The 26,099-nt window shown below is 36.6% G+C and overlaps 1 protein-coding gene across 2 annotated transcripts in view; it reads left to right on the top strand.

The window, feature by feature from the left end:
- Positions 1-26,099, top strand: part of LOC123536160 (deleted in malignant brain tumors 1 protein-like) — a 106,813-nt gene that overhangs the window by 54,642 nt on the left and 26,072 nt on the right. Inside the window, exons 14-17 of one of the 2 annotated variants that reach the window (XM_053528038.1) lie at positions 145-300; positions 12,915-13,095; positions 15,409-15,543; positions 18,384-18,604. The exons of the other annotated variant lie outside the window; for it this stretch is intronic. Coding sequence (XP_053384013.1) covers positions 145-300; positions 12,915-13,095; positions 15,409-15,543; positions 18,384-18,604 — 693 coding nt within the window. The remainder of the gene's footprint in view (positions 1-144; positions 301-12,914; positions 13,096-15,408; positions 15,544-18,383; positions 18,605-26,099) is intronic. 2 annotated transcript variants of the gene reach the window in all.

Consider the following 26,099-nt stretch of genomic DNA (forward strand, 5'->3'; position numbering starts at 1 on the left):
GGGATACCAATTCGCCGAATTTGCTTGTTTGGAGATGGTCTGTATTTCTGAGGTAATCCTTATTTGGAGGTTGTCTTAATTGCAGGTCAGACATTTCTTCAAATATTTCCAGGAAACAGGTAATTTATGTTTGACATATTTCAGTTTGTGGTGGTGTTTTGACTAGTCGTCAAGGCATTCTGGAGTCCCCAGGCTTTCCTAATTACTACACAAACGACCTACGATGTAACTACACAATAAATATGGACCTTCAACATGTCATCCTTCTCAGGTTTGACCCAGACAACTTTGATATTGAAAGTAGGTTCTCAAAATATTTGTAATATCAAAAAATGTATCTATATATATTTTCGCTGAGCTTGGGAAGGGGTTTCATTTTGTAGTTGTGAAGTGTAGTTTACCTACATAATATTAAATTTGTTTATTTATTTATTTGGGTTTTACGGCGCACCAACACAGTATAGGTTATATGGCGCCAAACAGGACTACAAATTTTGGTTTCACATCTCATTTACATCGAAATAAAAACATGAGGTATGGAATCAAAAACATAATATTGAAGATTTAAGATTTAATATAGAAGTTACAGAGTTACCAATATAAATTAGTAGTATAGTATAAAACAATGTAGTATAATACATGTAGTGGTTACATTCCTACTTACCCGCCTGTTTAGCTCAATAGGGAGAGTGCAGATCTACGGATCGCGGGGTAGTGAGTTTGATCCCCAGGCGAGGCGTATGTTCTCCGTGATGATTTGACAGAAGACGTTGTGTCTGAAAATCATTCGTCCTCCACCTCTGTACTGGTATAGAATCAAGGGACGCTGGTTAGGTTAACTGCCCGCCGTTCCATAACTGAAATACTGTTGAAAAATGGCGTTAAACCCAAACCAAAATAAAATAAGAATTATTTCTACTTGTTTGCCTTTACAGAACTGAAATTTTGTTGAAAAAAGTCAGAATCAGTTTGTATACGCCCGATAGGTCGATACTTTGATCGGAGCATTTCTTCTTCATGCATGAAGGAATTTTGATGTGACTTGGCACAAATGTTCACCACCATAAAAGGAGTGTCATGCACAAGAACCAGGTCCATAGGTCTAAGGTCAAGGTCACACTTAGAGGCAAAGGTCAGAATGACTTTGTCCAGAGTATTTCTTCTTCATACATGGAGGGATTTTGATGTAACTTGACACAAATGTTCACCACCATGAGACAGAGTGTCATACGCAAGAACCAGCTCCCTACTGTAGAATAACTTTCTTTTGTTGTTACTATTAATAGCTTATATTATAACTTTTTTATTACTGGCCGTAGGGAAAAATCGAGACCACTTTTCTGTACTATAACATGCATGTTACATACAATTTTTAAGTAGGATTTTTGTGTGGACTTAGAAATTTTTTAGTTTATTTTTAGTTTTCTTTTAAGATTACCTTCCCTTTATTGTTACTATAAATAACTTATATTGTAAAATGTTTATAATTGACCGTAGGGAAAAACCAAGAACACTTTTCTGTGTACAACATGGATGTCACTTTTAATATTTAGGTGTATTTTAAGGTATCTATGGAAGAGCATTAGTGCCAGGTGTATGTTTGTGCCCCCCTTGAGTGGTGGGGGCATATAGATTTGGTCTTGTCCGTGCGTCCGTCCGTCCGTCCGAAGTTCGTGACGCGCCTAGCTCAAAAACTATTTGAAATGAATTGATGAAACCTTGCAAGAGTCTTAATCATGATATGAACTTGCGCACCTCCTATTTTTCGTCTGGCTCCGCCCCCTATTTTCAGAGTTATGGCCCTGAAATAGTCAAAAATGCACATTTTCACATTGTGACACGCCTCGCTCAAAACGTAATTGATATAGATTCATGAAACCTTGCAGGAGTCTTAATCATGATATGAACGTGCGCACCTCCTATTTTCCGTTTGGGTCCGCCCCCTATTTTTAGAGTTATGGCCCCTGAAATAATCAAAAATGCACATTTTCACCTAGTGACGCACCTAGCTCGAAAAGTATTTGATATAAATTGACGATACCTTGCATGAGTCTTTATCATGATATGAACTTGCGCACCTCCTTTTTTTCGTCTGGCTCGTCCCATATTTTTTAAACTTTTGGCCCCTAAAATAGTCAGAAATGAACATTTTCACCTTGTGGCACGCCTAGCTCAAAAAGTATTTAATATAGGTATTTTATGAAACCTTGCATGAGTCTTAATCATGATATGAACTAGCGCATCTCCTATTTTTCATTTTGGTCCGCCCCCTATTTTCAGAGTTATGGCTCCTGAAATAGTCAAAAATGCACATTTTTACCTTGTGGCGCACCTAGAACAAAAAAAGTATTTAATATAAATGGTTGAAAACTTGCATAAGTCTTTATGTCTATATTATATAAACTTGCAAACCTCTTATTTTTTGGCTGGCTCAAGTTATGGTCCCTGAAATAGTAAAAAAAATGCACATTTTCACTTAATTATGTGCCTAGCTCAAAAATATTTGATGTAAATTCATGAAACCTTGCTTGAGTCTTTATCATGATGTGTCCTTGCACACTTGGCATTCTTCTTGAGAATCTTGGCGCTTTTTATGGCAGAGTTATGGCCCTTGAAATAGCCAGAATAGTGGATTTTTTTTGTTTATGATGCTTGTAGCTCAAAAAGTAGAATAATGAATCTTTTTTCATAAAATGTTTGTTGAGGCTATACCCAGTTAAGACTGCAAACATTTGAATTATTGCCTCTTATTTGTGACAAATGTACCCGTGGGGGCACACCCTGTGTGCTACAGGCACATTCTAGTATTAATTAACTCGAAATTTCGAGCTACTTACTCGAATTTTTGAGTTACGCAGTCGAAATCTGGAGTTAATATCTCAAAATTTCGAGTTACGTATCTCGAAAATTCGAGTTACTAAGTCGAAATTTCGAGTTACGTATCTCGGAAATTCAAGTTACTAAGTTGAAATTTTGAGTCACGTATCTTACCGTTTTATCCGCAAAATTTGAACGTCTGTCCATCTGTCAAAGGCCAAAATGTAATGGACGGTTTTTCACTCTTAGAAATGAAATCATCTATCAATGTATGACGTATCCAGGATATATAACTTCATTTACATGTACAGAATGTTCAGGTGATAGGGGCTCGAACTAGGTCGAACACCTTCCAGATATGGTCAAAATAGTGGAATATTCTAAGTTTGAATAATTACCGGTTACCTTCTATGACCTCTCTTTAATATCTAGATATGCCCAGATACATGATCTTTGTCAGACTCATAACTACACGTACATGTATGGTATCTCTATATTTCATTGTGATATGGGCTCAAAGTAGGTCGAAAACCTTCCAGACTTAAACATGGTTTAAATAGTGATATTTTATGAGCAAACTCTGCCCGGTCATCTTAATCATTTGACCCTGTAGGGCTACCCAATCGAAACACCAGGTACATAATCTTGGCCAGGACCTGTACATGAACGTAAACTATTGTGATTAGTAACTCGAAATTTTGACTTAATAACTCGAAATTTCGTGATATTAACTCGGAATTTGACTGAGTAACTCGAAATTACGAGATATTAACACGAAATTTCGACTTAGTATACATACACCTGGCACTTATGCTCTTCCTTAGGTACCACTTTCTGGTAAGTAGTGTTTTGCTGACTTAGAAAAACAAAATATAGATTTCTTGTGGACTTTCTTCCCTTTATTGCTACTATAAATATCTTATTCTTGAAACTTTTTAACCTGGTTGTTAGAATTGGATATATCTTGTTTGGGCTTACTGTCTACAAATAAACAGGAAAAAATCGACAAAATCACGTGTAGTGTTTGTTCATAAATTATTCATGAGGGAAGAATTACGATAAAAACAACGGACGTGACGTCGTTAAAACAACGTCGCGTAAAAAAGGCGGCAAAATGTATACATAGTTTAGGTCTACATTATTTACAATGTTAAATGAATTCACAATACGTTTCTATAGCCGAACATATAAGACTTTAATAATCACACCGAGTAAATCGTCGGATAGTGTTTATACATAATTTCCTATACGTATTTATATAAAAAACAGAAATAGGTAATAATAACCTAATAGGTAAAATAGATATACCCGGCATTATATAGATCAATACAAATAGTGAATTGGTCAGTTAATATCAAATAAAACTTTTGAATTTAAACCATTTGGATAAAACGTTTTCAGTTTATGTATCCACACAGTTTCTTTACAATGACGATCAATGTCATTTCTTACAACATCAGTAGGCATAAAAGAGAAATCCTTTGTCCTTTAGGCAACGATCTTGTAAATTGAAATGCGATGCCACGGGAGGGGATCCAACATATGTATTCCCAAATGGGCACCGCTTAAAATCATATGTTGTGCTTCCGGTAGTACATATGTGGTAAACATTTCGCAGATAAATACGTGAGTTTTTTATTTGTGATTGAATACTGTGAAAATGACATTGTTTTGCCAAAATATCGCGATGCAGTGCAACCGAGTATACATTAACTAGCATGTAAGTGCATTTACCTTACCTGTATTTGTAGAAATGACAGAGAAAAACGTATCCTCCGTGAAGCGGTATGGCTGAAAATTCGCAACATTTTTATAAACAGAAGAAAATATGTTGTTTAGTTGCCCTGCGCCTACTTAATTTTGCCCTCGCAACCTTCCGTATCACCGTGTCCAACGTATACGTTGCATTTACGGCGAGTACGCTACATACATGGTATATTGTACAGAAAATACAGTACAGAAGCTTTAGAAATTTTGATATTGACTCTTTCAACAATGACCTTTCAAGTATTATTGTACATGAGCCATCACATATACCGGAATCAAATGTTGATATAAATACCATATATAATGATTTTGAATCTAGAGTTTCTGAAGTTATTGATAAGCATGTCCCCACCAAACAGATGTATCGTAAATCAAATCAGTTACCATATATGAATAGAGAACTCAGGAAAGCTATTTATGATAAAAAAAAATGTATTATAATAAGTATTTGAAGTATAGAACCTCTAGAAATTGGGAAAAGTATAGGAAATGTAGGAATTTTGTAAATAAACTTAAAAGACAATCTGTTAATAAATATTTTCAAGAGAGGTGTTTAGGTGGTAGCAAATCTGCTGACTTCTGGAGCACAATTAAACCATATATGTCTAAAAAATGTTTGTCTGAAAAGCCTAAAAAAATCTTGAATGAAAATGAAAAAATGGTCTCAGATAATTTGGAAGTTTCAGAAATTTATAATTATTATTTTACTACTGTGGCTGAAGATATTGGTAAGGATTATATTTTTAACCCAAAAAATCATCCAAGTCTACACAAAATCAAAGAAAGAAAATTTAAAAGTTTTATCTAACAGCTCACTGTCTATTTTGATCATATTTTTGATAATTTCCTTTGTGCTTTCAGAAAAGGATATGGTTGCCAAACAACTCTTTTAAGACTGTTGGAGGATTGGAGACAGGCTCTTGATAATAACGAATACGTTGCAGCAATTTTAATGGATCTTTCAAAAGCTTTCGACTGTTTGCCCCATGATATTTTATTGTCAAAATTAACTGAATATGGATTATCAGAGCCGGCTTCAAACCTTCTTCAGTCTTACCTGTCAAATCGTAAACAGCAAATTAAAATTGGTAATATTGTTAGTTCTTGGGCAAGTATAAGCAAAGGGGTACCACAAGGCTCCATCCTTGGTCCCCTTCTATTTAATGTTTTTATAAATGACATCTTTTATTTTATCCATAACAGCACTCTTTATATTTATGCTGATGACAATACTCTGTCGTTCCATTCTCCAAATTTCAGTGAAGTTATTCAGGTCCTTCAAAATGAAAGTAATGTCCTTATTGACTGGTTTAGAGTGAACAAAATGCAAGCAAATCCAGACAAATTCCAAGCTATAGCAGTTGGCAAGAAATCCTTTCTTAAAAATCCTGTTTTCCAAATTGGCAATAGCAGCATAACCTGTGAAGATACGGTAAAACTCCTAGGTATAGATATCGACTATAAACTAAATTTTGAGATACACATTGGTAACATTTGCAAGAAAGCTGGTAAACAATTGAATATCCTTAAAAGAATAGGCTAAAATTTAAACAAGCTCAACAAATTGACCATTTTCCACACTTTTATCTTATCAAATTTTAATTTTTGTCCAATGGCTTGGCATTTTGTTCTGAAAACAGTACCAAGAAAATGGAAAAACTGCAAGAAAGGGCACTGAGATTTGTTTACGATGATTTTTCATCATCCTACTCTGATCTATTATATAAAGTTAAAATGCCTTCCTTACATATAAGAAGAATGCGTACAATGGCCATTGAAACATTCAAAATCCTAAATGGTCTTGCCCCTGTGGTTCTCTCTGATTTAGTTGTAAAAAGAAATTCTTCCATTAACTTTAGATATTCTAATATTTTACAGGTACCTAGAGTTAACTCTACAACTTATGGTAAGCACTCCTACAGATATGCTGCTCCTGTGTTGTGGAACTCTCTCCCAGATGATTTTAGATCTTGTTCTAATTTTAGCCAATTTAAAACCCTTATTCAGTCTTGGAATGGCACAGTATGTAAATGTACCTCCTGCTCTAGTGGCGTTTCATAACACAGACTCAGCATAAAGTTAAGTGCATGCTTGGCTAAATGTATTCTCAAGCTTAAGATTGCTTTTGTTCCTTTTTTTTGCCTTTTAGTTTTGCCGCTTTATATATATTTTTGTTCAAGCTTTGAGTTTCATTTTTGCCTTTGTAGTCTGCTTACTGCTATTGTGTCTACTGTAGATGTGTGTAGTGTGATTTTTGTCTTCCTGAATTGTGCTGTAGCAAAATGTTTGTTTTGTATGTAATTGAGACCTGCTTGTGTTTGTTTCTCAAATGTTGTATTTCTGCTTTAGTTCATGTTATATTCATTTTGTGTTTACTGTAATTACATCCCTTTGATAGAACTAAATAACATGTCTGTGTACCTATTAACTGTGAAGTACCTTGTTGCTTGCAACCCTGCCTGTCTATTGGAAAACCTAATGATAGAGTTTATATGTCATGTCTGTATGCAAATTCTTAATTAAACAAAGTAAATTTTTTAACCATAATACAATCTATATTCCTATGTTATTTAATCATGTTCATTTTAATGATTATTGATTTACCCTATGAAAAAGATGCTAATCAGGTCACTTTCAAATCTGATTTGAGTGATATTCTGATTTTTTAAGATATTTCTTAACTATGGCACCTTTGCCCCATATTTTTGGTCAACTTGTAACTAATTTCATCTTTTTAAGCATTTTTAAACCAAATTTGGTAAGATTAGCATGTTTCTCATAGATTTTATGTTGTAAATTATCCTTATTACTTGTAGCTTATTTACTTTTGTTAACATACACTTGTTATATAGTCGGTTAAAAAAGCTCTTCAGAGCTTATGTTATTTGTAAATGTCTTGCCGACTCAAAATAAATCTTATCTTATCTTATCTTATCTTATCTTATCTTATCCATTACCGGTATTTCCTGTTGACTTTGTCAACATCCTATGTGGAGCGGTAAGAAAAACTACTTATTTTCATCGAAGTTCAACGTGTTCAAAGAAGCGATATATTCAGTACGAGCTGCAGATCATTCAAGCTCCCCGTGGTAATGTGATTTTGGTCAGTAATTCTCTAGTTTCTTCAAACATTCGAGTAAACTGACGTGTGAAATCGGTTTAGAACTCGGACGTTCACTTTCAGGTTCATTTTCTGTCTCTTAAGATCATTCTGTTGACTTTTCATTGGTTTAACGCGAGAATAGTATAACAAGCTACAAATAAAAATATATATCATGGCGTAAGTTCATGTTTTAGGGGAGCTTTATGCCAAAATTAACGATGTACGCCCCATAAAACGGCGCGTCTACAGAAGTACGCCACATAAAAAGGCCGTTATATTTATAGCAACTGATTACGAATGTCTTCACTCGCATCTATTCTTTCATTTTATTTACACTTTTTAACAATTATAAACGGTTTTGGAATTACATAATGCAATAACAGTAATATTAATTATTCGAAAGATAAAATAAACATGCTTGTTTTGTATAAACAGTCCGGTATAGAATTGCCCGTTAAAGTTTTCACTTGGGGAATCATGAACATTCCATCTATTTTCGTAAAGTAATCTTAAGTGTCGGAACCTAAAACGAAGTAAAAACGTATTTCACAAGTAACATAATGTCGTATTTTCAGGTAGAGATTGGACAAAACGAATACTGTTAGTCTGAACATGGCCTGTAACTTCACAACCTGCCCCGTGTCTGGGGTAGGTTGTGACAGTATGCGGGGTACACTGCGGGATACACCCTTACCTTTCAGTATGGTACAGCAGTATGAAAGTACATGGCATTTAACCTTATGGAAATGCTGAATTTCATAATATATCTTATGACGATATATCTACATGATAACGAACTGTCAGAACACAAACGTCAAAATCGGTATTTCAAACAGTTCCGTTGTCCTTTTATTTACAACGCTTGTGCTTTCCAAGAAGAGTATTTGAAAAAAAATGGCGTTTTTAAAATATTTGCAAATGACGTCTAAGCCCTTCAATTATAAGTCACATATGGCACAACCAACCCGTGACACATTCAACAGCGTTCTCCCCTACCTATCTGATCAAACTAATAATCATCATTTCTTGTTCATTTCCTGAATGAAAAACACTTGTTTCCAAGATAACCGTGGCAGAAATTGTCGATTTTTCTTTTAAAGTATCTATTAGTAAGAAGAAAGAAAGACATATTTTCTGTTGTAAGTGTTTCCAGAAAGTAAAAATGAGCCACGCTATGAGAAAACCAACATATTGGCTTTCAGCATGGATCAAGACCAGCTTGCATATCCGCGCAGTCTGTTCAGGATCCATGCTGTTCGCTTTCAAAGCCTATTGCAATTAGAGAAACCATAAGCAAATAGCGTGGATCCTGACCAGAATGCGCGCATGCGCAGGCTGTCTGTATCCATGCTTGTCGCAAAGCCACTGCATGTTTGTTTTCTGATGTTGCGGCTCAAATCTACAAATGAAAACAATTAAAATTAGTAAAATTTGTTACATGCACTTGAAATAATATAAGAATAAAATCAATGTCAATAACAATTGCGTAATACTGAGACACCACTACGCCATCTTGTAATGTGTTTTCTTCATATGTAATTATTTTCAGGATACGATTCTTTCGTAAGCTAACGTAAACGCCCGAAAATATTGGCGAAGATTAATGAGTGCCAGGTAAATGCTTATGGACAACTGACTGAAAATTATTATACATGATATTTAATTGTGAATGTAGCTTTCCAAACACACTGGTTATTTCATATATTTAGTCAAGTTTATTTGATAACATTCGACATTAAAATTAATATTTTAAAGAGACTTTTTGCTAGGAATTTATCATAGTACGCAGTAGTGGGGTTTAGGTATCCTCCCCGGAAATTCCTTACAATAATAACAGTGACTGTTGCATTTTAGATAAAGAAATCGGCCTTTTTATGTGGCGTACTTCTGTAGACGCGCCGTTTTATAGGGCGTACATCGCTAATTTTGGCATAAAGCTCCATTTAAACATGAACTTACGCCATGATATATATTTCAGATTGTAGCTTGTGATACTATTCTCGCGTTAAACCGATGAAAATTCAACCAGAATGATTTTAAGGGACAGAAAATGAACCTGAAAGTGAACGCCCGAGTTCAAAAACGACTTCACACGTCAGTTTACTCGAATGTTTGAAGAAAATAGAGAATTACTGACCAAAATCACATTACCACGGGGAGCTTGAATGATCTGCAGCTCGTACTGAATATATCGCTTCTTTGAACACGTTGAACTTCGATGAAAATAAATAGTTTTTCTTACCTAACTGTACGGGATGTTGACAAAATCAACAGGAAATACCGGTAATGGAGCGTACAATATACCATGTATGCAGCGTACCCACCGTAAATGCGACGTATACGTTGGACACGGTGCATATGCTAAACCCCATCCAGAAGAAAAAATATTTAGCGATCACTTTGCTAGTAAAATATTTTTGGGCGAAAAACCGAATGGGATACATATGTTGCGCATGGGCTACATATGTGGTCGTTAGACTTTTTAGAACTCCACAGATCTTGAGCTTAAATGGTACCCGGATAAAGAAACGAACAGGAAATACGTGCCAAGTATATGTCACATCAGTCCAAAAAATATATACATGTGTATGAAAGGGATAACTTATAAGCGAGCACAGCTTTAAGCTTATATTAGATGTTGTAGAACATTTTCACTTAGGAGACAACGCATCTCTCCTAAATCCGAAGGCGTTAATGTGTTGATTATGTGTGTTGACCTGTGAATGTCGGAAATATGCATGTATAGTTTGGTGTATAGTATATTAATTGCCGATACGGTCTGCGTAATTATATGTTCTTGAACCTAGTGTTCTTTTCGTGTTTGTTTTACCCGTTCATGTGCGCCTCTCTATATATCGTCGGCGGTATTTTGCATCGTTAACTGTGGAAATTGTCTGTCCATAAACTGAGTTATAGAGCAAAATATCTGTCTCGGCGAACGAACTCAAAAATAAAATGTAAATAAATACTTTACGGTCAGTGTGTTTCAGGAGGTATTTTGGTTTGCCCGATACAGAACTACTGGCCCAGCCTCTCCAATACATGTACATATGATATTGTGGACCTGGCACTTAATTACTTGTGTAAAACTAGGTGGTTACATGTATACCGCAACTCCACATTCTAGGCCTATCATAGTTTGTGGGAGGATATACTGCAAGGTACTCGGTCATATAAACAGAACATAGCTGCGTCTGGTAGGTAACTTAATCAAATTAAGGGCCCGGGGCGTATTTCATAATTTAATGACCATGCTCAGGTATATTCACACAATTTTTTGACCGAGTACCTTGCAGTATATCCTCCCTCCTATATTGCCACAAACTATAAGGTCTAGCTTGAAAAGTTACTGCGTAGTTCAACACATAGTTCTGTATCGGGCAAACCAAAATTACTTCCTGAATTGAAATCCCAGACCCTAAAGTATTTATTACATTTTATTTTCGAGTCCGTTGCCCGAGACACAGATATCTGGCTCTATAACACAGTTCCCGTACATGATTCAAAGACAGACAATTTCCATAGTTAACGATGCAAAATACCGCCGAAGATATATATATAGTGGCGTATATGAACGAGTAAAACAAACACGAAAAGAACACTAGGTTCAATAACATATAATTACGCAGACCGTATCGGCAGCTAATATGTTATACACCAAACTATACATGCATATTTCCGACATTCACAAGTCAACACACATAAGCAACACATAAAAGCCTTCGGATTTAGGAGAGATGCGTTGACTCTTTAGTGGAAATGTTCTACAGCATCATATGTAAGCTGAAAGCTGTGCTCGTTTCTAATATGTTATCCCTTTAATATACATGTGTATAATTTTTGGAAAAATGTGGCATATACTTGGCAAGTATTTCCAGTTCGTTTCTGTACCCAGGTACCATTTAAGCTCAAGATCTGTGGAGTTCTAAAAAGTCTAATGCACCACATATGTAGCCCATGCACAACATATGTATCCCATTCGGTTTTTCGCCCCAAAACATTTTTCTAGCAAAGTGATTACCATAATTTTCTTTTTCTGGGTGGGGTTTTGCATACGGAAGGTTTCGAGGGCAAAATTTAAGCAAGCGCAGGGTAATTACAACATATTTCCATCTCTTGATAAAAATATTGCTAATTTTCAGTCATACCGCTTCACGGAGGATACGTTTTTCTCTGTCATTTCTACAAATACAGGTAAGGTAAATGCACTTACGTGCTAGTTAATGTATACTCGGTTGCACTGCATCGCGATTTTTTGGCAAAACAATGTCATTTCCGCAAAATTCAATCACAAATACAAACCTCACCTGTTTTTCTGCGAAATTTTTACCACATATGTACTACCGGAAGCACAACATATGAATTTAAGCGGTGCCCATTTGGGAATACATATGTTGGATCCCCTCCCGTGGATGCAACCATTGAGGAAAAAGCAGGGTCAGTAAAACTATTAAATCAAATATGTGACTGTTCATGCGTTTTGATACAGGTTGCTTAATAATTTGTCCCACATACTGTTTGTCACATTTTTTGCAAGCAATCAATACTTTTACAGTTAACGTTATACGATGTAAACTGTATGTTTGACCAGTCATTTTGGCTGGTAAATTCTGAACCTGTTTCGATATTGATACAATGAAAACGTCGGCTACCATAACATCTCTGTGACAGATAAGCTTTATCACCTTGCTTATTGAACGTTTGGCGTACTGTCTACCAAACTTGTACAGAATATGTTTTACTGTAACATCTACGTGACAGGAGTATAATGTGACATTTTGGCACTCTTGTTGTTAAAATAAGAAATAGATAAAAAAAATAAAAATATGATTAAAAGATTAAACATGCATCTAGAATAATTATGAGATTATGATACTTGACGACTTTTACATGAGTTCATGCCCCTGTTAAATTTGAAATTGACTATGATCAACAAAATTCCTGGTATGTTACTTGGACATGGGCCTGTTAGGTTATAAAACTCAGTTTGGAGTCCATTATTTAACTGAAACCATACCATTGGTCAATTTCAGATTGAAACAGCCAATCAAATGCTTTGGTTTTAGACTGGTCACTAGACTTCAGTCTATAAGCTTGGTTCAGCAAAGAGACTGGTTTGAAATCCAGGAAGCAGTCATGGAGTGTTGTAAACAGTAGTCAGTAAAAGGTCGTTTTCTGATATTGATGTAAAAAGATGGTTATTAAAAGAAATTATATTTGTTTTTAGTTGCCAGTAACTGTGTGTATGACTGGGTTGCTGTATATGCTGGTAACAATTCTAACTCTCTGCTACTTGGTAAATACTGTGGTACGACAGCACCTCAGCCTATCAGTTCACTTGGACAGATACACATACAGTTCTGGACTGACTATTCTGTAGTCCGTTCTGGATATAGAGCCTATTACACGTAAGTGTATTATCTTACCGTTTAAGTTGATAAGGAAATTGAGAAGTAAAGAGTCAGGAAAAAAATAAAACAATTCAAAGCAATCACTCTGTTTTTAGCTCACCTGAGCACAAAGTGCTCAGGGTGAGGTATTGTGATCGCTCACCGTCCGGCGTCCGTCCGTCCGTCCGTCCATCGTCCGTCCGTCCGTCCGTCCACACTTTCCTTTAAACAACATCTCCTCCTAAACCAACAGGCCAATTTTGATGAAACTTCACAGGGTTGTTCCTTGGATGGTCTTCTTTAAAAATTGTTCAAAGAATTGAATTCCATACAGAATTCTGGTTGCCATGGCAACCAAAAGGAAAAACTTTAAAAATCTTCTTCTCAAAAACCAGAAGCCCTAGAGCTTAGATATTTGGTGTGAAGCATTGCCTAGTGGACCTCTACCAAGTTTGTTCAAATCATGACCCCAGGGTCAAAATTGACCCTTCCCCGGGGGTCACTTGATTTTACATAGGAAAATCTTAAAAAATCTTCTTCTCAAAAACCAGAAGCCCTAGAGCTTAGATATTTGACATGTAGCATTGCCTAGTGGACCTCTACTAAAATTGTTCAAATCATGACCCCGGGGTCAAAATTGACCTCGCCCCAGGGGTCACTTGATTTTACATAGGAAAATCTTCAAAAAATTTCTAAAAATAAACCAGAAGGCTTAGAGCTTAGATATTTGACATGTAGCATTGCCTAGTGGACCTCTACAAAATTTGTTCAAATCATGACCCCCACGGGATCAAAATTGACCCCACCCCAGGGGTCACTTGATTTTACATAGGAAAATCTTCAAAAAAATTCTAAAAATAAACCAGAAGGTCTAGATCTTAGATATTCGACATGTAGCATTGCCTAGTAGACTTCTACAAAATTTGTTCAAATCATGACCCCCGGGGTCAAATTGACCCCGCCCCATTGGATTACTTGATTGTACATAGAAAAATCTTCAAAATAAACCAGAAGGCCCAGAGCTTAGATATTTCATATGTAGCATTGCCTAGTGGACCTCTACAAAATTTGTTCAAATCATGACCACCGGGTTAAAATTGACCCCACCCCAGGGGTCACTTGATTTTACATAGGAAAATCTTCAAAAATTTTCTAAAAATAAACCAGAAGGCTTAGATCTTAGATATTTGACATGTAGCATTGCCTAGTAGACTTCTACAAAATTTGTTCAAATCATGACCTCCGGGGTCAAATTGATCCCACCCCATGGGGTTATTTGTTTAGCTTTAGCAAAGAATTTTTTTCAAGAAAGCAATTAAACTCAGGTGAGCGATATAGGGCCATCATGGCCCTCTTGTTAAGGTACTGTGTTTATTGAAGTTTTAGGACACAAACAAAATACTAGTATGTTTTAACTGTTCCAGGACTTTTATTTTCAAAAGAAGTTTTATTGAAAAGGTGTCCCAAACTTTAGGAACATTGATTCAGCCAGGGATGATAAGAAATGAAAAAACACCAGCTGTTGTCAGATATGTCTTCAGGAATCATAATATGTGTGCTTGTAAATTAGTCACATTCAAATTACTCCACACTGAGAGAGATAAAAAAAAATGCGACTTTTTCATATGAAAGATCAAAGGCTCTTGTTTGAAATAAAACAAGTCGCGAGTTCGATCCTCGGATATGTTCACCGTGACTATTTGATAAACGACATTGTGTCTGAAATCATTAGTCCTCCACCTCTGATTCATGTGGGGAAGTTGGCAGTTACTTGCGGAGAACAAGTTTGTACTGGTACAGAATCCAGGAACACTGGTTAGGTTAACTGCCCGCCGTTACATGACTGAAATACTGTAGAAAAACGGCGTTAAACCCTAAACAAACAAACAAACAAACAAACACTATGTTTATATAAAACATTCTTTCAATTATTCACTTATGTTACTAGTAAAAATGTATTGTACATAAAACATTCGTAACACAATAAAAATGATTTATGTGATACTGTTGCGTCCCCTCCCCCCACCCCCCACCGCGTTAAACCCAAAACAAACAAGTTAATGCTGTTTTAAGGTAGCGGTAATTACATCAAATATAATCAAATATAATTTATTATTGTAAATTTTAACACTGCTGTTAAATTTAGTACATTGGCAGCTAGGTGTTAGGACTGGTAAAAGCCTTTGATATGATATATTCATTTGTGCCTTTTTGATAAGAACTGTTCAAACTTTGTTAACATTTCAATGCAAGTTTTCATAATGGTTTATGGCGACAGCCCAAATATAATTAGAACTATTTCTTACCAGTTTACAAATTTTACAATTTCAGGATCAAAGAGTGTGGTGGTGTGTTCACAGAACCTTATGGTATCATTGAAACCCCAAATGAGCCCACAGATTACCATAACAATCAAAATTGTACATGGAGCATAACAGTAGTGCCCAATAGGGTTATACAATTAAAGTAATGTTTAATTTATATAAAAGGTTTTAGCGACAATTATGATTTTTGGTGGGTTTAAAGATGCATCAAAACAATTGTATGTCATATGGCAACTTTTCCAGCTTTTGATGGTGGAGGAAGACCCCATTGCCCCTCCAGGCACTATTTTTAATCCCCCGCCACGACTGGTGGGGGTTATAGGAATGGTCTCAGTCCTTCCGTTCTTCCTTCCGTCCGTCCTTCCGTCTGCCTGTCCGTAACATTTTGTGTCCACCATGTATCTCCTAAACACCTTGAAGGATTTTCATGAATCTTGGGTCAGGTGATCACATCATCAAGGCAATGTGCAGAACTTATGTATCAGCCATGTCGGCTCAAAGTCAAGGTCACAACTCAAGGTATAAGGTTTGAGCCTTCCATTTTGTGTCCGCTCTGTATCGTTTAAACCCCTCAAAGGATTTTCATGAAAGTTGAGTCAAATGATCACCTCATCAAGGCAATGAGCAGAACTTATGAGTCAACCATGTCGGCTCAAGGTCAAGGTCACAGCTCTAGGTCAAGTGTTGGAGCCTTCCATTTTGTGTCCGCTCTGTATCTCTAAAACCCCTTGAAGGATTTTCATGAAACTTGGGTCAAATGGTTACCTCATCACGACGATGTGCAGAACTTAAAATCACCTATGCCAGCTCAAAGTCAATGTCAGAACTTGATGTTAAGTATTTGAGCCTTCCATTTTGAGTCCGCTCTGTATCTCCTAAACTCCTTGAAGGATTTTCATGTAACTTGGGTCAAATGATCACCTCATCAAGAAGATATGCAGAACTTATAGGTCAGCCATGTCGGCTCAAGGTCAAGGTCACAACTCGAGGTCAAAGGTTTGAGCCTTCCATTTTATGTCCGCTGTGTATCTCCTAAAACACTTGAAGGAATTTCAAATTCATTGATGTCGTCATACATGGACTGCCGGTATAAAATATACTTAACAACGTCAGTGCTTCAACCCAATACCATCTCACTATCCATAACAGCGGCGGGGGATATAGCTTATTTTTAGACTGCCTTCTTTGCAACTGTTTGCACCTGGATAGAAATGCTTACCTTTAGTTAGCCACCTAGAACCCACAGCAGCGATGGACAAGAGGTTCAAAGGCAGTGACCTTAGAAACTCACCTAGGAATGTCCAACTGATAATAATGTTCATTGGCATAAATGCCTGTAGCAAGTGACTTTGAGACTGCAGGTTCAACTCCCTGTAAAAATGAAAATTGTCGGTGATTTCCCAAAATTAGGAGCAAGCACTATTGTGAAATTCAGAAAGCGTTCAATGAGAGCATTTGTAAGAGCATTCTGTACTGTTGATTGAAACTACACAGTTCTTACTTTGAGAAGTTTGAAATTATAGTCACCCTGATTTGAATAAATTATTAAATGATTAATGTCTCCAGAACCAAGTATGTGTGTCAGACTGCAAGAAATGTGTCCTTAACTGCAAGCAACATGTACCAAATTTCAAGCTGTGTGACATAAACTGCAAGCAACATGTCTCAAACTACAACCAATGTGTCTGTAACTGCAGGCAACAAGTTCTAAATTGCAAGCAGTGTGAATTAAATTGCAAGCAACATGTCTCAAACTGCAAGCAATATGTATGTCTCAAACTCCAAGCTGTTTGTCTTGAACTGCAAGCAGCATGTCTCAAACTGCAAGTATTGTGTCTTAAAGTGAAAGAAAAAGTCTTGAACATCTAGTAACATTTTTCAAACTACAAGCAACCTATTTCATTTTGCTTTCACCTTGTGGGTTCGCTTTTTATCTCCATTATTTGGAGAATAGGGGTGATATTCTACTCGCCCCAGCGTCGGCGTCGGCTTTCTTGGTTAACGTTTTTCGGCAACCTTAGTTTTTCTTAGTTAATTTTGCTTATATATTACTGTAACTTCACATAAACATTGTCCAACATACAAAGAAAGTATGTGCGGGGGCTGGGCCCATTATACCCAAGGTCAAGGTCACCAAGGTGTTATACTTAGTTATTTTTAAGGTTTAAAGGTTAATGTTTTTCGGCAACCTTTGTTTTTTTCTGTCATATCTTTATTACTGTTGCTTATATCTTGCTGTAACTTCACATAAACATTGCCCAGCATACAAATAAAGTATGTGCAGGGGCTGGACCCATTATAGCAAAGTCAAGGTCACCAAGTTGTTGGAATTATTTCTTGTTAATATTTTTCGAAAGCTTCGTTTATAGACATATCTTTGGTACTTTTAAAATAATTTCTTGAAATTAAAAATATTTCTTTATAATCATCATCTGCATGTGTGGTTACAATCCCCACAACTCTACTTGTATCTTTGACAGAAATATGCCCCTTTCATACATAAAGTTTTTTGGTAATCTCCGGTTTTTGGATATAAATTTAGTATAATATAAGATAATGACTTAAAACTTAAAATGTATTTTTATCATCATCAACTGCATGTGTGGTAACAATCCCCATAACTCTTATTTGTATTTTTAACCAAATTATGCCCCTTTCATACTTAAAAATAGTATATATATATATATTGAGACATACATTCATTTTACTGTCAAATGCCCGAATAGGGGAGCGCGCTGTCTTACGGACAGCTCTTGTTTATAAAAACAACTTAATGTTGTTAAAGACAGTAGGAGACTTAATGGTAGTTGGCCTTTAATAAGAGTAACAATTTCTGTTCCTAGGATGTGTCCTCCGTAGTCAGTATTAGCTTTGTGAGACTGATACAAAAAGCAATGCACTTATATAATAGCACACAGGAATATGTTATCAAAGGAAATTTGACTGTTCCTACTTTTGCACTAATTATTAATTTTGTTTCAGATTCCAAATGTTTGATCTTCAAGCACATTCAACATGTAACTATGACTACTTGGATATATATGATGGGCCATCTCTAGCATCCCCTCTGATTGGTCGATATTGTGGTGATGCCATACCTTCTGAGCAAATAAGATCCACTTCAAATACAATGACAATCAACTTCATAACTGACTCCTCTGTAACCAGAGCAGGGTTTAGAGCAGCATATAATACAACATATGGTAAGATGTTTGTTTTCATTCTTACTGATTTGGATTGTTTAAAGTTTGGAATATTTAGGTATAATATATAAAACCTACAATGATTAACTTCAGTACCACTGCTTTTTAGCTCACCTGTTACGTAGAGCCAAGATGAGCTTTTGTGATCACCCGTCGTCAGTCGGTTCGTCCGTCAATAAGTTTTTGTGAACACGATAGAGACCACATTTTGCAATCAATTTTAATCAAACTTGCACATAACTTGTATTGGCATAATATCTCGGTTCCTTTCGAAAACTGATCCCATGATGGGCTCTAGAGTTATGGCCCTTTAAAGGGCCAAACTTTGCTATTTTGGCTTTTGAACACGATAGAGACCACATTTTGCGATCGATTTTAATCAAATTTGTATTGGTATAGTATCTCCTTTTCTTTCGAAAACTGGCCAGATCCCACCATGGGTTCTAGAAGTAAGGCCCTTAAAGTACCAAAATGTGCTATTTTGGCTTTTGCAGCCATATAGAGACTTCATTTATGGTTGTATTTGATACAAACTAGCAAAATATCTTTAAGAACAATAGATCTTTGATAACATGATGAATCCGTCAGATACAATCATAGGTTCCGGAGTTACGGCACCTAATTGACACCTGAAAGAGCCAAAGTTTGTTAATTTTTAGCTTGTGAACACTATAGTAGTGACATTTTACATGCGATTTTAACCACTCTTACACAGAACTTAAGTCACAATAAGATCTCGGTTTATTTTGAAAACCGGCTAGGTTCCTGTTTTCTATTTCTATAAATTTTCTGTTTTGGCCCTTTCATCCATAATTATAGAGAGGTTTCGTTTCTGCTTTGATTTTATACAAACTTGCACAGAATGTGTATCTTGATGATCTCTTAGAAACTGGGTTACGTGGGGTCAAAAACTAGATCACCAGGCCAAATCAAAGGAAAAACTTGTTAACACCCTAGAGGCCACACTTATAATCCTATCTTCATAAAATTTAGTCAGAATGTTTATCTTGCTGATTCCTATGCCAAGTTGGAAACTGGGTCATATGGGGTCAAAAACTATGTCAACATGTCAAATCAAAGGGAAAGCTTGTTAACACTCTTGATGCCACATTTGTTACCCTTTCTGCATGAAACTTGGTCAGAATGTTTATCTTGATGATTTCTAGGCCAAGTTTGAAACTGGATCATGTGGGGTATAAAACTAGATCACCTGCCCGAGTCAAAGGAAAAACTTCTTAACATTCTAGAGGCCATATTTATGACCCTGTCTTCTTGAAACTTGGTAAGAATGTTTATCTTGATGATTCCTAGGCCAAGTTGAAACTGGGTCATGTGGGGTTCAGAAACTAGGTCGCCACTCAAAGGAAAAGCTTGTTAACACTGTAGAGGCCACATTTATGAACCTATCTTTATGAAACTTGGTCAGAATATTTATATTGATGATTCCAATACCAAGTTTAATAGGTGAGCGATATAAGGTCATCATGACCCTATTGTTATTTTATTTCAATCTGATGCAGAGCCTTTACTGTAAAACTAGTCTGGGGAATACCCCCATATTTTCCAAGAGGGATTTAGCAGTGGGGACACCAGTCTATAATGCAGCTTTGTCATTGATGTTTAAAAACAACTTCTCTGAATCTGATGCTTGAGAGCGACAAAGTGGTCCAGTGTTAACACTGTCAGACTATGAAACCAGGGGTTGTAAGTTGGAGCCCCCGTGCCTCCAAGTAAAAATAACTAACATTGGGATAAGTGTCCCATGTATGAGTGCTTTACCTCTGGCACGTTAAAGAACAAGGGAGGCTGCTGGATTTGGAGTGTCCTTTATGTATTTCACTATCCTCCCACTAACAGTCTTCTGAGAGAGTCTCCTTTACGGGGTATTGGCGGCGGCTATAAATAAGCTAAGATACAAACAAACGCCGCTTAGCTTAATACGGATCGCGGGGTCACGAGTTTGAGCCCTGGGCGAGGCGTATGTTCTCCGTGACGATTTGATAAAAGACATTGTGTCTCAAATCATTCGTCCTCCACCGCTGATTCATGTGGAGAAGTTGACAGTTACTTGCGGAGAACAGGTTTGTACTGGTTCAGAATCCAGGAACACTGGTTAGGTGAACTGTCCGCCGTTACATAACTGAAATACTGTTGAAAAACGGCGTTAAGCCCATGCAAACAAACGAGTGCTGAGACACAGTTTCTAGATCACCTAAGCTCTAAATGTTCAAAGTAAAATTCTGTGATTACTCTCTAGCCATCATCTGTTGCAGATCTGTTGGTGAACATTTCCTTCAAACAATAAAACAATGTTTTGCTCTAAATTTATGGATTGGAAATTGATGAAACTTGCTTTCTTCCAAACGGTTTAGCTTGGTAAAACATAGAGGCTGCTAAAGTTAAAACTGACAAAAATCTTCAAAGAACATCTTAAACCCTGGTCCGATTTCTTAGAAATGCTCCTTGGATGATACTTTGTTAAGCCTGTTTAAATTATTCTGATTTGTGAAAAAAAACATTGCCACTAGGGGGCATAGTTAATTTTCCCTATTTGTATATAATGAAATCTTGTCAGAACATGCTGGCTTTATAGTAAAATGCTTTCAAACAATTGTTCCTTTGTTGACTCGCTAACAAAACTTTTTATTCTCAAGGTTTGATATTCACGAATACTTTACTCGAGGTGTGTGATCTTATTTTATTAATTATAGATACATTAAGAAGACGCATCGGCAAAAACGTATGGTGTACGAATGCACAAAAGTTTGATAAACTTAATATACGCTCAAAATTGCTGGTTTTAGATTAATTATGTACATATATTTTGCATCATCGGGGTTACTTTTCGTATCAAGAATATATAATTGTTGAGACTCAAGGGATTTGAAAAGATATATTGGAAGTTGAATGTTAGCACAGTTGCGTCAGCTTTAATCATGTTCTTTGTGACAGGCATTACAATTTGTTTAAATGTTGCCTTTTGCTTTATTTGTCAAGTTATTATATTTTGCTTTGTTTTAGTTCGAATATGCCACGTAACAAGAAAATATCTAGACTAACGCTATACTTGAAATAATAAACATGAGCTGTGCCATGAGAAAACCAACATAGTGGGTTTGCGACCAGCATGGATCCAGACCAGCCTGCGCATCCGCACAGTCTGGTCAGGATCCATGCTGTTCGCTTTCAAAGCCTAATGGAATTAGAGAAACTAATAGCGAACAGCATGGATCCTGACCAGACTGCGCGGATGCGCAGGCTGGTCTGGGTCCATGCTGGTCGCAAACCCACTATGATGGTTTTCTCATGGCGCGGCTCATATCATCAGGCAGTTACATTTTGAAGTATCAAACTGACGCAACGTCTTAACAATAAAATACAGTGATAAATAGACAGTGTGGTAAATTTAACATGAACATTCATGACAATGCTGTGAAATGCATCTTAAGAATATCGCTATGAACATACAGAAAATCCTGAAGCAGGTAAAAACAGATACCGTTCCAATAAAAGGGAGAAAACAACAGTTACTATAACTAAGTAACTTACATTTGCACGACGCAAAAGTTAATAAGTAAAATTTCAATAATTAAATCATATGAGCCATGCCATGGGAAAACCAACATAGTGGATATGCGACCAGCATGGATCCAGACCAGCCTGCGCATCCGCGCAGTCTGGTCAGGCTCCATGCTGTTCGCTTTTAAAGCCTATTTGAATTGGAGAAACTGTTAGCGAACAGCATGGAGCCTGACCAGACTGCGCGGATGTGCAGGCTGGTCTGGATCCATGCTGGTCGCATACCCACTATGTTGGTTTTCCCATGGCATGGCTCAATATTATGTAATAAAAGTTTAAAATATCAATACTAAAAACTGCAAAAAGAAAAATTTACTCAATGGACTCATTAGTCCTTTATGCAAACGGTGATATAAGTAAAATTCAAAAAATTCACCAAACGTTCAACAATATCAGTGGCCATCTTTCACTATAATATTTAACAATTGAGATATTAACTTCACATGAAGAAAATCCTCAGCAAATGTGTTTAAGAAATAATTTATAGCAAACCGTGTCTTAACACTAGTTTACACGATGGGCGGTTATACGCCGGGCGTAATAATTTCACAACGGTGCAGTCCAATTTAAAATATTTCGAACTACCACCCGAGTGTATATTTCTCGATGCGTACAATATGGCACTAAATATAATTTAAGTAATGCAGAATTGGTTTATTGTTTTAAAATGAACTGCTACTACTATTGGGAGTGCACACTTAAAGTGAAATTATACGCTGAAATAGACGTGTGTGTAAAACGGGTGGAGGAAATTATAGCTTTTAACCCTACATACCAAACTATTCATGTTATCAGTACGTTATAATAACTTTCCAAATATGACTTCTTATTTTGACTGGGGCAGTCTTTTTAAGAAAAGTCAAACTGCACGCAGGAGTTGCTTCCCTTCAACTTAAGAAATCTCTACCTATAGGTAAGAGAGATAATTGCGTAGATTGAAGAAAAGAATTCTGATTTCTTTATTGTACTCCCCGAACAGCGAAGTTGTAAGGGAGTATACTGGTTTCAGGTTGTCTGTCTGTCTGTCTGTCCGTCCGTCTGTCTGTCCATAGACACAATCTCTCCTCATCCCTTTGACACAATTCAATGAAGCTTCACACAAGTGATCAGTGACAACAGTAGTTGTGCATGGGGATGTTAGGTTCTTTCAGGAAAAACAAATTGCATAGTTATGGGACTTTGTTTTTGTTACTATACTACTAGTATATACATAGACACAATCTTGTGTGCACCATCTCTCCTCATCCCCTTGACACAATTTAATGAAACTTAACACAAATGACAAGTGATTTTTTTACTGTACTATATACATAGAGGCTGCTGCATATGCAATCTTGTGCGCGCGTAAACTCCTGAACACATGCACACAATTTAATGAAACTTCACACAAGTGATCAGTAACAACAGTAGTTGTGCATGGTGCATATTAGGTCCTTTCAGAAAAAGAATTGCAGAGTTACGGGTCTCTGATTTTTGTTACTATACTATATACATAGAGTCTGCATACATGTATGCAATCTTGTGCGCGCCTAATCTCCTGCACCTATGCACACAATTTAATGAAACTTAATTCAAGTGATCAGTAGTAACCCTAGTTGTGCATGTTGCATGTTAGGTACTTTCAGAAAAAAATCTGCACATATATGGCACATTGTTTTTTGTTAACATATTATATACATAGAGTCTGCATATGCAGTCTTGTGCGCGCCTAATCTTCCGAACCCTTGCACACAATTTAATGAAACTTCACACAAGTGATCAGTACCAACCTTAGATGTGCATGGTGCATGTTACGTTCTTTAAGATAAATATTCTGCAGAGTTATGGGACTTTGTTTTTTGTTACTATACTATATTCATATAAATTGAAATTCTAAAATGCACGCCACCAAAAACAAACAGTTAAGTTTTTAAAGCCCGCCGAGTGTGCGGGCTTAAAATATGATTGCAGTCTGATTAGTATATATATATATATATATATATATATATATATATATATATATATATGCAACAGTTTGGCGGGTTGATAACCTAACCAGGCTGGATTTTGTACTACCTGTTCTCCGCACGTAACTGTCAACTTCTACGCAAGAATCAGAGGTGGAGGACGAATGAGTTCAGACTAAAATGTCTTTTTTATCAAATATGTATATTAAACTAAGCTTTTTCTTGAAAGTCAAGGTTTAAGAAGTATGGGAGCTAAATATAAAATCTAGTTTTTAGCTCCATTATTCGGAGAATAGGGGGGCTATACTACTCGCCCCGGCGTCGGCGTCGGCGTGACCCTTCTTGGTTAAAGTTTTTCGGCAACCTTTGTTTTTCTGTCATGTCTTTGTTACTATTGCCTATATCTTACTGTAACTTCACATAAACATTGTGCAGTATACAAACAATATATGTGTTTGGGCTTAGCCCATTATACCCAAGGTTAAGGTCACCAAGCTGTTATACTTAGGTTATTTTTTAGGTTAAAGTTTTTCTGCAACCTTTGTTTTTCTATCATATCTTTGTTACTTTTGCTTATATCTTACTGTAACTTCACATAAACATTGTCCAGTATACAAACAAAGTATGTTTAGGGGCTGAGCCCATTATACCCAAGGTCAAGGTCACCAAGGTCTTATACTTAGGTTATTTTTAAGGTTAAAGTTTTTCGGCAACCTTTGTTTTTCTGTCATAACTTTGTTACTATTGCTTATATCTTACTGTAACTTCACAGTATACAAACAAAGTATGTGTAGGTGCTGAGCCCATTATACCCAAGGTCAAGATCACCAAGGTCTTATACTTATTTTTAAGGTTAAAGTTTTCCGGCAACCTTTGTTTTTTATGCCCCCGGCATCTACTGATGCGGGAGGCATATAGTGATCGTCCTGTCCGTCCGTCCGTCCGTTCGTTCGTTCGTTCGTTCGTTCGTCCGTCCGTACGAGGTTAACCAAATGGGACCGTTTCGTCTAGCATCAATACCCCTTACTAGAATGACTTGATACTAATGCAGATGTAACCTGTGACCATTCCTCATCTTCAGACATCACCTGACCTCAGTTTGACCTTGACCTTGACCTCATTTTGGACTTAGGTTGCTTTATATGGGCCATCTCTTGGTTAACCAAATGGGACCGTTTCGTCTAGCATCAATACCCCTTACTAGAATGACTTGATACTAATGCAGATATAACCTGTGACCATTCCTCATCTTCAGACATCACCTGACCTCAGTTTGACCTTGACCTTGACCTCATTTTGGACTTAGGTTGCTTTATATTGGCCATCTCTTGGTTAACCAAATGGGACCGTTTTGTCTAGCATAAATACCCCTTACTAGAATGACTTGATACTAATGCAGATGTAACCTCTGACCATTGTTCAGACATCACCTGACCTCAGTTTGACCTTGAACTTGACCTCGTTTTGGACTTAGGTTGCTTTGTATCGACAAGGATGCCACCGGGGGCATCAAGCGTTTATTGAACGCAGCTTCTTGTCTGTCATATCTTTGTTACTTTTGCTTATATCATACTGTAAGTTCACATAAACATTGTCCAGCATACAAACAAAGTATGTACAGGGCCTGGGCCCATTATACCCAAGGTCAAGGTCACCAAGGTCTTATACTTAGGTTATTTTTAAGGTAAAGTTTTTCGGCAACCTTTGTTTTTCTGTCATATGTTTGTAACTTTTGCTTATATCATACTGTAAGTTCACATAAACATTGTCCAGCATACAAACAAAGTATGTGTAGGGGCTGGGCCCATTATACCCAAGGTCAAGGTCACCAAGGAGTTATACTTTGAATTATTTTCATGTTAAGTTTTTTGGAAAGCTTCGTTTATAGACATATCTTTGGTACTTTAAAAGATAATGACTTGAAATTAAAAGTATTTGTTTATAATCATCTGCATGTGTGGCTACATACC

Source organism: Mercenaria mercenaria, chromosome 17 (assembly GCF_021730395.1).
Source record: "Mercenaria mercenaria strain notata chromosome 17, MADL_Memer_1, whole genome shotgun sequence".
In the NCBI taxonomy this organism is placed as follows: Eukaryota; Metazoa; Mollusca; class Bivalvia; order Venerida; family Veneridae; genus Mercenaria; species Mercenaria mercenaria.